Here is an 18,463-nt window from a genome sequence, read left to right on the forward strand (position 1 = left end):
AGATCTCAGAACAATAACATTCTTCCCCCTTTCAAATCAACATTCTCATCAGTTTGAATAGTCTCTCTCCTCTGCCATTCGATGAATCTTCCAGGACCCATCCTCTCCCCACCCCTGCCTTTTCTGCAATTTTTTTCAAAGGCGGACACGACTCCACCTGCCTCGCAATAACAAACTCTGACGTATTTTCCCTTCAGCATGAATGTATTTTTCTTGGCATTCTGCCAAATACAGATCCCATCAGTCTAGGTACAAGTACTTGTTGGATAGTTTTTAAGTAAGAAGGGAGCGGAAAATTTTTGAAAATGTCTCTAAACGGCACAGAAGCTATACATTTCTTACCTTTAATTTATTTTTGAGTTATGGTTTCATTTCATGCATTTTGCTTAACTGGTATGTCATATATTAGGTTGAGTTTTTGCGTCTATACGGCCCACGACGATGTCACGCGCAATTTAATCTATTGCTTCGTTTACGCTGATGAGGCCTTTCTTCCGGAAATTACGGTAGATAATTTTAGCTTATACCGTCCGTTATACATTAAACGCATGCGCAGAAAGTTTGTAGCTTTGAGGTCCGGATTATAGATCATTCCAAATTATGGACATCCGGATTAAAGGCTTTTGACTGTAATTATATTCATCTGTGAAGATCTGATTCCATTTGGTTTTTGTCCAGTTTTGTTGATTGCAACACTAATCTTTGTGAAGGTGACAGTGTGTGCGAGTCTATTATTGGTACCACACGTAATTGGTGCGTGATATGGAATGCCCCTCAGCTAAGTGTCTTATAATGGTACGGATGTACACTGGGGCATATATTGAAAGTGCTACCTTTGTTTATTTAGCAGGCAATGATGCAGTTGGTGCTGTGCCTGCATCTCCTGTAATGTGGTGGTCATATCATCACATTACAGGAGATGTAATGTGGTGGTCTGTCGAGGGTTTCCTGAGCCTGACCTGCTGTGTATGCAACCTCTCTCACATCCACAGGTCCCAGTACCTCTTCACAGTAAAGTCAGGAATGACCTAGGTGGTGGGCTACTCACTGACTGACCACCCGACTTCTTTATCTTGATGATTCTTACCCTCTCAAACTCTGATAGCTGATCATCAGGGTTCATACAGTACTTAAAAGTTGTAAAGTTTTTTAAAACGAATTTTGGTCTTTAAAAGTCCATAATTTCGGCCAAAATTGGCAAAAGGTCTTTAATTTAAAATTAACATTATAATATCTCATCGTGATCTCATGTCACGAAATATAAAATTCACGTTCCTTGAAACATGGGACAGTCCTTAAAAATATTTAAAAATCCTTAGGTTCTTTTGAAGAGAGTCTTTGGCCCTTAAAAGTGCTTAATTTTGATCCAAATCCAAAAAAGGTCAGACCTTTTTTTTTTTTTTTTTTTTTTTTACAACTGCTATTTTGAGTGTAAATTAACATTTTGAAGAAATAGTTTTGGGCTATGCATTGACAAATATGTATTTGGTAGGTTAACATTTCAGTTATTTTGAAATTATGCAGTGCTAAATTTGGTGATTTATCAACATTTTGGTGATTTCAAGATCAGTTTGTGTAAACATTTGAAGATTTGCGAAATTTTGACGATTTTTCTTACAAACATGACGACATTGATAATTATCATAAAAATAATGATAATACAGTGCGAATAATACATTAAGTCCAATATCATACCGGATAATACAATAAGTCCAAGATCGGGACTGGTCGGGATTTCGGCGATTCCGAATTTTGGATTTTTCCGGATAATAGATCATCAATTTAAATCTGGTAAGATGGCATGCAGAAATTATAAAATTAAAAATATGAAAATGTAATTTATGAAATAAAGAGCAATTATGATCTAAAGGGTATCAAAATTTACAAAAAGAAAGCTTAATATTTATTTGTATACTCTATTAAACATTTCTTTCAATGTAAGTTGTTTAAGATGTTTCCACAAAAAATTCAAAAAGTTCCTTTTTCTTTTTTCTTGTGTCATATAGAGTGGACTTTCCAATGCCATACTCCTCACATAATTTTGAGACGGATATGCCTTAATCCATTTTTTGCAGCAATTCCACTTTTTGTTTAATGGACATTGAAACATGGTTTCGCTTTGTAGATACTTTGACAACTCCAGAATTGGAAACTCTTTTCGACATAATCGAAAGTTCAAGCTTAGCTTTTATAAAATTGCCTTGATAATAACAGTTTGCAAAAAATAATAAGCTGTATCAAATTAGAAGATCAGGGAGCAGTGCAGTCTGTTACATTAATTGAAATGCCTTAGAATCAGTAAAGATAATTTTAGCCTAGCTTAATAGCGTCCGTTATACATTATTGGCTGTGTACCACAAGATTGGCGACGAAAGCCAAGTTTTTTCGCTAAATTATGTCTTGCTCCTATTGCGTACTGAATTAAGCATGAATTGTATTAGTTATTTACTATACCTACGTTTATTTCTTGCACATGCTTCAAACTAATCCGAGTTCTGAATAAATAAACTCCCACATATACTTAAGGCTTTATCTAGGGCCAGCGCTCAATACTGCCTGGTACAGTCTCTACAGGTCCTAAATTCTGCTACAAAGCGCTTTCCTAAGTTCTAAATTTTCACTGTGACTAAACTTTGGATCCTAGTGCTTTCCCTAAATCATAAAAACTTCTCATCCCTTAATTTTGCCGCTCGGTGCTTCCTCTAAATTCCAAAAATTTCGTTTTCCCTAAATTCTGCCGTTCGATGCTGACATATTCTGCTGCTGCATCTGGGTTTATGGTGAATAACATATCAGTTATTCTTAATTAAAAAAGCACTAAGTGTAATCTTTTGGCCTATGAGTTTCATTTTTCAAAATCTATTTTTAGCATATGAGAAGAAATTTTTGTTGAATTTTTCCTCATCAAAATTTCTTAGAGCATTTAAAAATCTGTAATCATCGCCAAGCGTAATGTTAGCATAAAAGGTTGCCATACTCTTGTTATTCAATTATTAATATAAAAAGAGTTTAGACATCATTGCATGAGTTATTACTGAAGCTGTTATGTATTGATAAACATGCGGTGATGAAAGCAAAATATGATAAATAATGACTCGCCAGGTCTTCATCAGGGATATAAAATAGGTGAATGTTTCGGTTTGAGATATATGCCAAGTAGATACTCAACTACGAAGCCAAATTATTAATCTCACAAATTTATGCTTACATGATTGTTTTTCCATAACGAGGTATTTTATTTAGGGCCTAAGTGAAATTAAGAATCTGAAATTTTAAGTGAAAATCTCCACAAGTTTTATTATGGAAGGAAAAATCAAATGCGCATTTGTAAAGCATTAATTAAAAAAAAAAATATTTTTGTCTTTGAGGTCTGGATTTTAGATCATTCCGGATAATGATGTCCGGATTCTGGACTTTGTACTGTATATTAAAATTATGTCCAAGAAATAACATTAAGATAAAACATTTTTATTTTCTCCTTCCATATTTTAAAGTGACATTACTTTCCATTTTGATGAGAATATTTTAGTTCTGAAAAATAAACAAGATAATCATCAACATCAAGATTCCTTATCAACCGGACATCATGATTTTCATTTATAAATGAGAGATGGCTTAGTTTTTTAATATATAAATCAGGGTTTCAGATATAAAACAAGCAGTTTGCCATTTTTCAAAGGGCACAACTGAAAAATTCCTATAAAATTGAAAAAAAGTATTTCTGAAATTCAGCAGACATAGTTAAGAGATTCCTTTTACTAAAATCCATAAGCTATAATAATATTAATAAGAAATGCATTTGTTATAATTCTTTAAACTTCCGTGTTCTCAACTGGAAGCATTGGTCAGAAGCTACTATTCTGTGAAAGACTTACTTTTCCTTTCATGAGCTTCCACTGAAAATAAAAAGAATCTTTTTTCTTAAATTTTCTGGAAAGGGAAAATTCCGTTACATTTCAGGAAAGGGAATCTACATGTTTTACGAAAAGGAATCTCTTAGTACAAGGTGTTTGGTATGCTTGGTACTGCACCTTTTGGTACTAGGATTGTCAGTATCATTCTGTTAGTTGTTACTAACGTTTTTCAAGATGAAATATTTTTTGATAGTTATTTTAAGTTTGTATTGTTTTTCGGAGGAACTTGCAAATAAAGGCATAAAAGCTATAGGAAATGTCTGAGAACACTGAATCCAAAACTGTCCACCGATGTCTTCTAAAGAGATGAAAAAAAATTATAATTCTGTAGTGACTATTTCTTCAAATTATATTCTCATCTTCTAGTTCAGTTAACTAAAAGATGTACAACAATTATATGGAAAAATGTGGATGTACAGCAATTATATGGCATTTACACAGTTAGTCTACATATAAGGATACCTCTTTGATTATCATTAAGTTATTATTTCATTTTTCGCCAAATTGTTGTTTCATTTATGGTAACCTGAGTAGTTGAATGTTAGGAAACCCTATTATGACATGATTGGTTACGTGATTGCTGTGAATTTGACGGATGGGAAAATATTTGTAAGGGCTTATTTCTGCATTGGATGTCAGTTAGGAAGTACGTTGCTTATTTTATGCTGTACACCATAAAATGGCTGTATGTGATGAGATTAATGTGAAGTATTTGGAATAAAAGGGGAAAAAAGCCTTAATTGACTGTTGTGCAAATCAAGGTTTGCTTAGTAGTCATTATAGGCATCCTGTTTGTATGAAGGAAATGCATATAGTCGAACGTAAAGATCAGTCAGATGGCTTTAAATGGGTTTGTCTCAAGAAAGGTTCATGCAAGAAATTAATGTCACTGACTGTCTGATATTACATAGGATATTTTTTACTCTTATTTTTGTGAATTTATGTGGAGACAGCAGTAAGCATATTCTAGGTCAGTTAATTTTTTGAAAGTTTTTGGATGCTGTTAAGGAATTTTGTGTGCCACAGACTGAATTTCATTGAGTGATTTAAAGCACAGTTTATTGAGTTTCGATTGGCAACAAATTTCAGTTTTGGTGTTGAGTAACTTTGTTTTAACATTATATGATGTCATCATTCTACTGATTTTTTTAAAATGAAAACAGATTGATGTGTACATGGACTTGACTTGTTATTTTGGTTTTGTGTAGCGGCCATCTTGAAATTATGCCTTACTGGCCAATCGCCAATTTTCGCCAAAGGACACTCTGAAATACAGTCAAAAGTCTTTAATCCGGACTCGTCGGGACTTCAGTGATTCCGAATTATCGATTTTTCCGGATTCTAGATCATCAGTTTAAATCTGGTAAGATGGCATGCAGAAATTATAAAATTAAAAATATGAAACCGTAATTTATAAAATAATGAGCAATTATGATCTAAAGGGTATCAAAATTTACAAAGAAAAAAGCTTAATATTTATTTGTTTACTTTATTAAACATTTCTTTCAACGCGCGCATGCGTAAAGTATACATTATGCATAGCCGAAATTAGAAAATTGCAACCAGAAAACTATTTGATATGTATTCGTGATATTTATAATGACGAGGAATTCGATTTAAATCATATCAAAGACGAAGTACATCGAGATGAAATATTACATTTAATAAGGAATTATAAGCCGAATAAAATAAAAACATCTGCCCTGAAGATAACGATAGTGTTGACAAATCAACTTCCAGTTCATTGCGCGCCGCCAAGTACCCCCCCCCCCCCGCGCAGAGCAGCGTGAAATTGATAAACAGATTTCGGAACGGTTAGGTAAACAAAGGATATGCCTTTATCCATTTTTTGGAGCAGTTCCACTTTTTGTTTGATGGACATCGAAACATACTTTCGTTTTCGTAGATCCTTTGGGAGCTCCAGCATCGGAAATTCTATTTGACATAATCGAAAGTTCAAGCTTACTTTTATAAAATTGCTCTTACAGTCAGCAAAAAATAATAAGCAGGATCCAATTCGAAGATTAAGGAACAACGCAATCATCAACATTAACTGAAATAGACAATTAGATAATTTTAGCGTATACCGTCCGTTATACATTAAACGCTTATAAAATTGCTCTTACAGTCAGCAAAAAATAATAAGCCGGATCCAATTCGAAGATTAAGGAACAACGCAATCATCAACATTAACTGAAATAGACAATTAGATAATTTTAGCGTATACCGTCCGTTATACATTAAACGCTTATAAAATTGCTCTTACAGTCAGCAAAAAATAATAAGCCGGATCCAATTCGAAGATTAAGGAACAACGCAATCATCAACATTAACTGAAATAGACAATTAGATAATTTTAGCGTATACCGTCCGTTATACATTAAACGCGCAGCGAAAACGTATTCTGCGCTTGTGCACACGCAAATGCGCAGTCGTAAAGGTCTTACGCGCACGCTTAAATGCCTATGCGCATGCGTTAACGCGGCGCATGCGCAGAAAGTTTTTAGCTTTGAGGTCCGGATTATAGATCATTGCGGATTATGGGTGTCCGAATTAACGACTTTTGACTGTATATTTTTACCCATTTACACATATCAACTGAACATCACCGTACAACACAAAAAGTATATATGTAACAAAACAAAAAGCTGTTGCTACTAAAGTTCTGCATTATAATGAACATATTAAATTACATTGCATTCATTGAATTCATTCACTTTTCTAAACCTCAGTCAGACGAAAATTTCACGATCAGAACAAAAAAAAAAAAAAAAAAAAAAGGTCACTACCTCATAGAAAAAAACTCAAGGAGATGTGTACAGCATAGAGTAAATGCAAGAACAGAATGTAATGAGTGCAAAAAGAGGTTACATTTTAACTGATTTACAGTTTAATGCAGAATATAGGTGTAAATTAAGCATTTATGTACTTTTTATTAAAAAAAACTAGACTTTTTTTCCATTTAAATTTACAAATTTCATAACTGTGCTTAAATTGAAAAGTAATCCATTACATTTCATATTATTTTGTTTATTATTTTGTCTATTTATCTCTAAATTCCATTTTTATGATTAGCATAGTGAGTTGAATTAAAGGTTTGATTAAGTTATTTGAATATGGCAAAGCCTGCGTAAGAGGAGGGGTGCCTGTACGGAGCCTATCGTTCTAAGAGGAGCGTGCCTTAATGGAAGATTTTCTGAGGGAAACTGACTTATATTCATATTACACATAGGAAAAACTCAAAAACCAACCATGGAGTCAGCCTGTTCATCTGGGCTCAAACCCAAACCTGGTAAAACTACCAATATTCAGTAGTCTTAACCACTAATAGGGCAAGTTTAATCAGAATTGGCCAATGTTCCTAGTTGGGAACAACATAAAAATTGTATGTAAAAAAAAAAAAAATTCTGTCCTGTTTTAATGATTGGTACCTTTAAATAAAACCATTAGAAGCTGAACTAGGCAAAAAAGTAATTAATAAACCTGGATCTGAATTCGGTTCTTAAAAGGTTTAATATATGTTCAGTGCTGTTGGAGCTGTGTACTAGCCTCCTAAGCTGGAATTCAATAAAATTTGAGTTTCTGTTGATAAGGTAAGATGTTCCATCTGTAAAAACTTTGACATAACTTAATATGTGCTATGTAATTTTAAGTATGTTGAATTTAATACTCAAGTATACTCTTTATTAGCTGTTCTTCCATTCACCAATTACTAAATAAATATTCTTGTTTGCCTCAAATGTGAAATGAAAAATCATTCTTATGTTTTGTTCCATAATTACAGCTTTATTTTGTTCTTTACTGCTAGTATATAGAGAATAAGTAATACTTTTATATTACATATGGTTATGACAGTAATTTTATCATGTATAAATTTTCATGACTATTTTTGTGAATTTTTGGTTATTTTGCAAAATTTCACAAATAGTAGAATTTTTCATGTCAAAATAATGTCAAATAAATTTGTGAATTTTGAATTTTTCCTGTTTTTTTTTAAATTCATATTATAATCATTAAATTATTTTTTTTTAAAATTTAAATAATCTTTATGCCCTTTCTGCAAAAATTCTGCCCTTTCTGCAGTGCATGTCCTTTCTGCCCTTTATGCAGTGCATGTCCAGTTCTATCCAAGCTAGAAGATTCCTATTAAAAATGTCGTACCTGAATTATTACTCATATAGCCTACCACTTAATCCTATGCTGCCACTGATTCTTTATGCCTAAAGTCTGTGTTGTTTACTTTTGCTATAAGGTACAATTCTGATTGAACAGTGCATGGTGAAGTATTGTGCAGTAGTGTAATAATAAAATAAACAGTGTATAGCATTTCAAATAAAAAAATCTGAATAAAGGCACTACTATTTAGTTAGATTTAATTTTGAATGTAAAGAAACTAAAAGCATTCAAAAGCTGTTAAAGACTTAGCACTCTTGAAAATATGTTTAACTATGCTGTTGAAATATGTGATATTAAATGTTGGTATGTAATAAAGATTTATTTATGTTAAATTGTAATTTCTTAATTTTTTTTCTTTAATAGATACTTGTCTTCATCTGAGGCTGTGAGTAAGATGTTTTCTAATCGCTGGCGATGGCCAAAAAAGCTTTTTCTCCTTTTCTCCTTTTTTCTTATAGCATTTTTTGGAACAAGGATACTATCAAATAAATTTCATACCCTTTTATCATTTATTTATTATTTAACATTTCCGTCACAGTTACCTGTAACCACTTTTGTGAAAAAAGAACATTTAGTATCTGGAACTGCTACGCCATGGGCTCCTATATTCAGTCATTTATATTCGTGCCCTGTTTGTTTTGGATATGGAATGTGTAATGAAGTTATGAAAGATTCTGTTTTGTTTCATGGTGAATTGAGTATGGCTCATAATACAAAAATAATGTGGAAAAAAGGAGTTCTGCGTACACAGAGAATCTTAATTAGTTCCCTTGTTACTGAGGAATGGAACAAATTTGATGAATTTATATGTAGGAATGCTAGCCAAACTATACCCTGTGATTTGTCTGCTGCTATTTGGAAAACTGTGTTTGCCAATTCAAATTTATTATCTACAGAAAACTTTAGGAATTTAAATGCTCTGCTTGACATTCCTCTCTCTCAGCTTGCGTAAGTATTCTTTCTTTTTTTTTTTTTTTTCGTATCAAATTATATGCATATAAAATATAAGATATGTACAGTATTTTCTACTTCTGATTTACAGTCAAAAGTCGTTAATCTGGACTCGTCTGGACTTCGGCGATTCCGGATTATCGTTTTTTCCGGATTATAGATCATCAGTTTAAATCTGGTATGATGGCATGCAGAAATTATAAAATTAAAAATATGAAACCGTAATTAATGAAATAAAGAACAATTATGATCTAAAGGGTATCAAAATTTACAAAAAGAAAAAGCTTAATATTTATTTGTTTACTTTATTAAACATTTCTTTCAATGTAAGTTGTTTAAGTTGCTTCGTTTCATGTGATAATACTTTCTCTTTAATTCTATTAAACAGACATAATTTCTTGTTTAGTTACAAAGTTCCGCTGTTCAAGACCTATAATTGCTGTGTCAAGAATACCGACTAATTTGTCAATCGAAATTTTTTCGTTTTCAACAACCTCTGTGTCACTTTCTTCACTATCGGAACGAATTATAATGACGAGGAACTTGATTTCAATCATATCAAAGACGGAGTACATCGAGATGAAATACTACATTTAGTAAGGAATTATAAGCCAAATAAAATAAAAACATCTGCCCTGAAGATAAGGATAGTGCTGAGAGATCAACTTCCAATTCATTGCATGCCGCGTCGTTTCCCTCCCCCCGCAGAGCAGCGTGAAATTGATAAGCATATTTCGGAATGATTAGGTAATCAAAGGATATGCCTTTATCCATTTTTTGCAGCAATTCCACTTTCTGTTTAATGGACTTCGAAACATACTTTCGCTTTGTAGATCCTTTACATATTAGTAAATATACATCGGAAATTCTATTTGACATAATCGAAAGTTCAAGCTTACTTTTATAAAATTGCTCTAACAGTCTGCAAAGAATAATAAGCCGGATCCAATTCGAAGATTAAGGAACAACGCAATCTGTAACATTAACTAAATTAGATAATTTCAGCTTAGCTTATACCGTCTGTTATACATTAAACGTGCATGCGTAAACATATTATGCGCATGCGCACACGCATATTCGCAGCCGTAAATGTCTTACGCACATGCGTCAACGCGACGCATGCGCAGAAAGTTTGTAGCTTTGAGGTCCGGATTATGGGTGTCCGAATTAACGACTTTTGACTGTATATGAATTCAGTTTGTGCTTGTTATCAATATGCCCATGGTGATAATTTCTTATGTTTAGCAATTGAATAATAAAATACTTAGCAACTATTTAATAGAATGTAGCTGATCTACAAATGTAGATGTGTTTATAGAAGACATGCATGTATGCTAATTTTCATACAGGTAGTATACATGTAGTTATATGGAAGATTATGGAAGATATGCATACATATTAACAACTGTTCATCATTAATTTCAAATGGAAAAGACTGAATGTGATTGAGAAATCAGTAACATAGTTTTCCTTCAGGGAGGAAACTCCTGTGTCTAATTCTTAGGAATTTCAAATCGGATATTATTTCTTTGGTTTGTCAAAATGCAGTCAGCCATCCCCATTGAAATAAGTACCAGAGTTCAAATTGTATTAATTATTAACTTTCAGAGTGACAAATATTTTTTGTGCTTATAGCTTCCATCAATATATAAGCTGAGATATCCAATTTTCTGATATAGTCGGTCTGAAATTTAGCAAAACTAATTAGTGAGTATATAAAGCTGAACTTGCACATCATGCCCCTGAAAAAGCTCCTGATGTTATGCAATTTTTAGGTAAACTGGATACAGCAGTAGCTTGTGTATGATTTATTATAGGGGGATTTTGACAGTTTTTACAAGTTCTTTGTTTCAGAAAAAAGAGTGTACTGTGTATTTTGTTTTTGCTTGTTATGAAACCAAATACAAACATGTCTGATGTTAATACCTAGTAGTAGTAGTTCCAGCAGCTCAGAAATAAATATTTTATTACTTTTATGAGCTTTGTATTTTGAATTTAAAACTCCGTTTAAAACTTCATTTCGTTTTCTAAAGACAGTTAAATTTATGCTATGCATAATAGATCTGTTTTAGAGTGTTGTATGTTTGAGTTGAAAATATTTATAATAAGAAATATATAAGGAAATGTGTAACTTGGGATTTTGACTGCTTTATATGCTTTTGAATTTTGATCAACCAAGACGTACTTATGGTCATTTGAAAAATAAATATGTGATTTCATTTAAGAAGAGAAAACGTTGTTCTCGTACTATTAAGAAATTGTATTTTGCAAGATATGAAGCATAATATTTATAATTTAAGAAAAAAAGTATATTTAGTGATTATTTCTTTTTTCTTTAATTTCTGAAATGGTGGTTTAAGTTGTTTTGCATTATTTTTGTATAGTAGCATTTTTATGTATACTTGCAATTATTTAATCAAAAATACTTAAAACTAATATTTACCTAAGTTTTTACATTTGAATTCCATAAACTGTTTGAAGAGTTTTCAGAATCTGTAAAGAAGCATTAAAAATGATGCATCTTCTAAATTAAATTTTTGTTCTTTATATTCATGTTGCCTTCTAAATTTTATTTGTGTTCTTCATAGTCATGCTGTTTCACTTCGCTTATTGGTTATGTATGCATAAACAGTTTTTAGCTAATGTTTCCAAAATGCAAATATATTTATCCATTTAATGCAACTATAAAATTATGCTTAGTAACAATAAATTTAGATTTTATGTTTTTCTGGCAATGCTAAAGTATAGTTTCCAGGCAATAAATATTTAAAAAAAATCTTTTTTTTTTTTTTTATATATTTGAAAAGAAGTATTAGGTCAGTCCATAAATTCACGTGCATTTTTTAGTAAATTTTTAAATAATACAAAAAACGCAATTTAACATTTTAATCAATTACAGTCAAAAGTCGTTAATTCGGACACCCATAATCCGGACCTCAAAGCTACAAACTTTCTGTTCGCAGCCGTAAAGGTCTTATGCGCATGCGTCGTATTGACGCATGCGCATAAGATTTTTACGGCTGCGAATATGCATGTGTGCGTGCGCATAATACATTTACACATGCGCGTTTAATATATAACAGACAGTATAAGCTAAGCTAAAATTATCTAATTCAGTTAATGTTGCAGATTGCGTTGTTCCTTAATCTTCGAATTTGATCCGGCTTATTATTTTTTGCAGACTTTTAGAGCAATTTTATAAAAGTAAGCTTGAACTTTCGATTATGTCATATAGAATTTCCGATATATATTTACTAATATGTAAAGGATCTGCAAAGCGAAAGTATGTTTCGAAGTCCATTAAACAAAAAGTGGAATTGCTGCAAAAAATGAATAAAGGCATATCCTTCGTTTCTCTAACAATTCCGAAATCTGTTTATCAATTACGCTGCTCTGCGGTTGGGGGGGGGACGCCTCGGCGCCCAATGAATTGAAGTTGATCTGTCAACACTATCCTTATCTTCAGGGCAGATCTTTTTTATTTTATTTGGCTTATAATTCCTCACTAAATGTAGTATTTCATCTCGATGTATTCCGTCTTTGATATGATTTAAATCAAATTCCTCTTCATTATAATTCACTTCCGATAGTGAAGAAAATGATACAGAGGTTATTGAAAACGAAAAAATTTTGATTGACAAATTAGTCGGTATTATCGACACAGCAATTATAGGACTTGAACAGCGGAACTTTGTAACTGAAGAAGAAATTATGTCTGTTTATAGAATTAAAAAGAAAGTATTATGACATAAAACGAAGCAACTTAAACAACTTACATCGAAAGAAATGTTTGATAAAGTAAACAAATAAATATTAAGCTTTTTTTTTTTTGTAAATTTTGATACCCTTTAGATCATAATTGTTCTTTATTTCATAAATTATGGTTTCATAGTTTTAATTTTATAATTTCTGGATGCCATCTTACCAGATTTAAACTGATTATCTATAATCCGGTAAAATCGATAATTCGGAATCGCCGAAGGCCCGACGAGTCCGGATTAACGACTTTTGACTGTATATATTTTCCTCCATTATCTACAATGTCTCGCCGTCTTACAGGCAGCTTTTTTATGCCATTGCTGTAGAAAGACTCTGGTTTTATGGAAAAAAACTTGAAAGTTCATTGTGTAGAATTTAATTCTTTTCCCAGTAAAAAATTTTGTAAGGCACGAAATAAGTGAACATCGCTTTGGCAATATTTGGGAAGTAAGCAGGATGTGGCAAAAGCTCCCAATTAAATTCACTAATTTTTTGCAGTGTTCAAGCCGTATGCGGTCTAGCGTTATCATGCTGAAACAACACTTCTTGATATTCACCAATCGTGGGCATTTTTTGATCAATTTTAAGTTTAGACAGCAAAGTTGTCCACTATAAACTTCTGAATTAATTGTTTGATTTCATTTTAACAGTTCAAAACGTCCTGAACGGGGTTCATCATCAATGCTGCTTTTTCCAACTTTAAATTTTTTAAACCATTTCTGGGCAGTCCTTATGCTGATAGTGTGTTCGCCATGTACACTATTAATTTTTATCGCTGCAAACCTGGCAGATTCAGTAGCACAGCATGTTTGTACTGATTATCTATATTCATCTTCTATGGGTACTAAAATGCATTTGATATTTATGAAAGTTGGTGATGAACTCAATAATGTGTTAGTCAAACGAAGAAAAGTTTCAACAGGTTCAAAATTGTATTGTTTTAGTAAATGCGTCATTGTGAATTCAACGCATACTCTAAATGAGCACGAACTTATGGTCTGACCCGATAATATCGGAAGGGAAAATATTTTTAAGAAACTCATTTTTGTTTAACCTTATGATAGATTTGAGATTTTCTTACATTATTGGTAGGTATTCTTGTGATCCACATTTGTCAGTATGAAATTGCAATCAAAAATTATGAACTGCTTTTTGAAAGTGATGAATGAAGAATATTTGAATATTTAAGCAATTATGTAAGTTTTGTCGTATACAATGTTGCCAAAGATGTTTTGGTACTTTTTAGTATTGTTTTATGACTCTAGGAATTTATAATAATTTCCTTTTTGATTTCCATCTTAACCAGGGAATTTCTTATTGATCCATGTTTAGAGGCTCCTTTTGGAAAATTGAAGTTATTATGTAATAAATAATTACAACCAACGTGTGATAGTTAAAAAAATTTAAAAATTGACATTTAATTTTATGTATAATAATAAAGAGAATCACTTCTTCACTGTTTGATTTAATGACCTCTTTATTGTTTGTTTTGCAATAAAAAATGAATTTATGTATTTTTTTTTTTTTTTTTTTTTTTACTCTAACATTTTGCAGCCTACCAGTTTGCTCAAGTACTAAATTATTAAGTGAGCTTACAAAGAGCTTTGATGAAAATTTTGATGGTCATTTTAGTGGAGAAGAAAAAATTTTGCTCCTTACTAGTCTTGTAATGCAGCCAGGCTATGTCATTCTGAAGGTTTGAAGACTGTAGTTACGTATATATGCTGCATGATTTTTTTTTTCATTTTTTTAAAATTTTGATTGGGTATCAGTGCTAATTAAAATTATATGTAATTTGAAGTAATTTTCTGTTGTGTAGGGTAGGAATTTTTATCCTCTAAAATGTTCATACTGCATGTTGTTAGGGAATGTAAAAAATGTTTGTTCTATCATGAATAAAATGTGCATGTGTGCATTTTCAAGGTATATTATTAAACTTTTGGTTTCTGAAGTCAGTACCAAGCAATAAGTATTTGTGTGAACATTTATATTCTGTTAATTTTTGTTAATTAATTCAATGAAAGTGTCATATCAGTTGAAATACTTATGTTTTCCACTTTATATGTTATTATATTCTTTGAAATTTAGTTACAGGCAAAAACTAAGATGACTATGCCTATACCAAATTTACTTGGGGCATGTGGACGTTCTGTTATACTTGAAGGAGGCTTGAAACCTTTGAAATCTTTTCTTTCGGAATCATTTGATGCACGAGCAGGCTTGGCAATTCAAGTCCTGCAGCTTGTTGAAGATTTTGAGGTCGATTAAGTTTTTATTGTGTAACAAATAGTTATTACAGTCAAAAGTCTTTAATCTGTACTCGTCGGGACTTCGGTGATTCCGGATTATCGGTTTTTCAATTATGATCTAAAGGGTATCAAAACTTACAACGAAAAAAAGCTTAACATTTATTTGTTTACTTTATTAAACATTTCTTTCAACGCGCGCTTGCGTAAAGCATACATTACGCATAGTCGAAATTAGAAAATTGCAACCAGAAAACTATGTGATGTGTATTCGTGATATTTATAATGATGAGGAAATTGATTTAAATTATATCGGAGTACATCGAGATGAAACACTACATTTAGTGTGAGGAATTATAAGCCAAATAAAATAAAAACATCTGTCCTTGAATATGAGGATAGTGCTGACAGATCAACTTCCAGTTCATTGCGCTTCGCTACGTCCCCCCCTTCCGCAGAGCAGCGTGAAATTGATAAACAGATTTCAGAATAGTTAGAGAAACAAATCACCTCTCTGTCACTTTCTTCATGCCTTTATCCATTTTTTGCAGCAGCTCCACTTTTTGTTTAATGCACTTCGAAACATGCTTTCGCTTTGCAGATCCTTTGGCAGCTCTAGCATCGGAAATTCTATTTGACGTAATCGAAAGTTCAAGTTTACTTTTATAAAATTGCTCTAACAGTCTGCAAAAAAATAATAAGCCGGATCCAATTCGAAGATTAAGGAACAACGCAATTTGCAACATTAAATAATTTTAGCTTAGCTTATACCGTCCGTTATACATTAAAAGCGCTGCGTAAACGTATTATGCGAATGCGTAAAAGTATTACACGCATGCGTAAACGCCTATGCACGTGCGTTAACGCATTATGCGCAAAAAATTATGCATGCACAGAAAGTTTGTAGCTTTGAGGTCCGGATTATAGATCATTCCGGATTAACGATTTTTGACTGTATTTTCATCTATGTGGTAATTAAAAATAAGAGTATCTCTAAGAATTTATTTTCTGTATTATAATTATTGCCTACTATAATTGTTTGTTAACAGGCTGAAAATGATTATTTAACCCCTTAACTGCCGCGGGCATATATATACGCCTTGCTCAGCCGATGCGTTAACTGCCCCCCAGATGCGCCCAGATGCGCAGCCGATGCGTTAACTTTGCGAATAATTTTAGGTGTAGCAGCGCAAAGCAAATGATAGCAGTTTGGAAGGACGTATATATACGCCTGGGGCAGTTAACGCATCGGCTGAGCAAGGCGTATATATACGCCCGCGGCAGTTAAGGGGTTAAGAAAAAGGATTATAATTATTTAACAATTTTATTTTCCTTAAATTTTTGGGAAATTAAGTAATTTATTTTAATTAAATTGTATCCTTTTTTAATGTTTTCATAATGTAGTATAATTTAATGAATGAAGATAGATAAGACACAATTCATTTTTCAAATTCATTAATAGTATGTTAGAACTGAAATTAGCATTGCTAATTGCTCAGTTGATTTCAATTATTTCGCATATATATTCATTATGAGTTTGAGTTTATTTGAAATTGATATTTAAATGAATAAATTTTTCTGTCGTTATTGATGGATTTTTCAAAGAGCTCTTTCATATGCTTTCAAAAGAAACCTCATTTATGATAAAAACAAATTAATGTTTTAGATATGTAGTCACTGATTGTATTCAAATTGCATAAATAAATAGCATAAAACTTATTTACCATTATATTAGGAGTGACTCAGTATTTCATGTTTGATTTTTGATATATGCTTGTAAACATTATTAGCGATAACACATATTGTGGACCATTTATGTAAATACAGAAGTTTCATTTATTTTTCAGAATATGCATGAATTCTCTTGTCTTTTGCCTGTCATAAGTAAGTTTTCTTTGTCAGTCTTCACAATTTTCTAAATATTTTTGCACCAAAATTTATATCTGAGAGATATAAGCACCGTTTCGATGTAAATTTGATTTTATCTTACATTTAACTAATGTTACATGTAATAGAAATTTTAATATATAAAATAAGTAATATCTTCTTGAAGAAAAGATATTTTTCTTATAATTTGATTCTTGCTTGAAGGTTGTTGATGTTCAATTAAAATTTTTTTTTATTTAAAATATTTTTTGTTCCTTCATTGATAAGTTTGCATTTTTGTTTTCATGTGTTGAATATTTCTTCTTATTTTTAATTGTTTTTATAATTATGTTTAGAATTTGATTTTTATTCTAAAGAAACATTCATTTCTGCAAAAATGATAGTAGCATATTTAAAGTAGCTGTTAATATAAAATGAAGTTTTAAGTTTTAACTTTGCTCTTTTAAATATGAAAGATTGCATGTTCTGAGAGAACACTAACTGAATAATAAAGCAGTGAAACAGAATAATGGATTAAATTTAAGCTTAAAATGAATATAAATTTGATTTGATGATATGTAAACAGATGTGGCTTATTAATAGAAAGCATGCATTTTAGCTCTAAATTTGAATTGGAATAAATTCAAATGTCCATTAGCTTTAAATTCGAATAAAGCTGAAATTTAAATTTTAGACAAAATTCTTGTTCTCAATAATTAAATGTGATATAAAATTTCAAACATAATTTAATGTAATATAAAGTTTTGTTTTGCATTAAATGTGAAGTAATTGGACCACTCTCTAAAATATGTTGTAATTAGTAGATGTTTCATTTTTTTTGTTAACTGCTGCTTATACAGTTATTTAAATATTTCTGGATTGATTTGAATTTTTATTTTTAGTCTTTATTAATGCATTATATGCTAATCTAAAATTTCATTTTTGCTTTTTGCAGCTTAAAATGCAAAATTAGTTTTCTTTTGTTCCCCACTCCTAAGTTACCATGATTTTCTTATGTTTGGTATTTTACTAAAATCATAAATCTTTAATCAAATTCCATAATGAATTATCTTAATCTCCTTTTATGAAGTATCTTCTAAGTGAAAAGCTGTTTTACATAATAATATTTTTCATTAGCATGAAATGTGAAAACTGGCAAAGAGATTTTTTATGTCTTACATGTTTTTCTCTACGGATTAGGGAATATTTATTCTTTTAAAAGTGTTTTGTGTTTGGAGATTATTCATTATTTTTTGCAGAGGGCAAAAAATATTCATAACTTATGATTTAAGAGGATGATTATAAGTTATCAAGTAAATGGGTATCGAAATAGAAAACTTTAAGTGGTTCTGTGCATTGAATTTTGTTTCCCATTTTTAATGAAATTTTTAAAATTATGTAGTGAGTTTCAGAATGACAGTCTTACAATTTGAGTAATTAGTTTTCAGTAATTTTATGCCTGAGATATAATTTGATTGCTGGACTCTGAAATTGGTGTTTTTCTCCCCATGTGCAATATAACCTGCTTGAATAATACTGCAGCAGAGTTGA

General features: G+C 31.3%; 1 protein-coding gene across 3 annotated transcripts in view; it reads left to right on the forward strand.

The window, feature by feature from the left end:
- Positions 1-18,463, forward strand: part of LOC118197875 (divergent protein kinase domain 2A-like) — a 61,245-nt gene that overhangs the window by 9,529 nt on the left and 33,253 nt on the right. For all 3 annotated transcript variants that reach the window (XR_004759673.2, XM_035369444.2, XM_035369438.2), the window contains exons 2-4: positions 8,454-9,038; positions 14,355-14,496; positions 14,889-15,059. Coding sequence is in view for 2 of the 3 variants with exons in the window: in XM_035369444.2 (XP_035225335.1) it covers positions 8,485-9,038; positions 14,355-14,496; positions 14,889-15,059 (867 nt within the window). In the remaining variant the exon portion in view is untranslated. The remainder of the gene's footprint in view (positions 1-8,453; positions 9,039-14,354; positions 14,497-14,888; positions 15,060-18,463) is intronic.

Source organism: Stegodyphus dumicola, chromosome X2 (genome assembly GCF_044657685.1).
Source record: "Stegodyphus dumicola isolate Sdum_Otavi_A_Nest chromosome X2, ASM4465768v1".
Taxonomy (NCBI): domain Eukaryota; kingdom Metazoa; phylum Arthropoda; class Arachnida; order Araneae; family Eresidae; genus Stegodyphus; species Stegodyphus dumicola.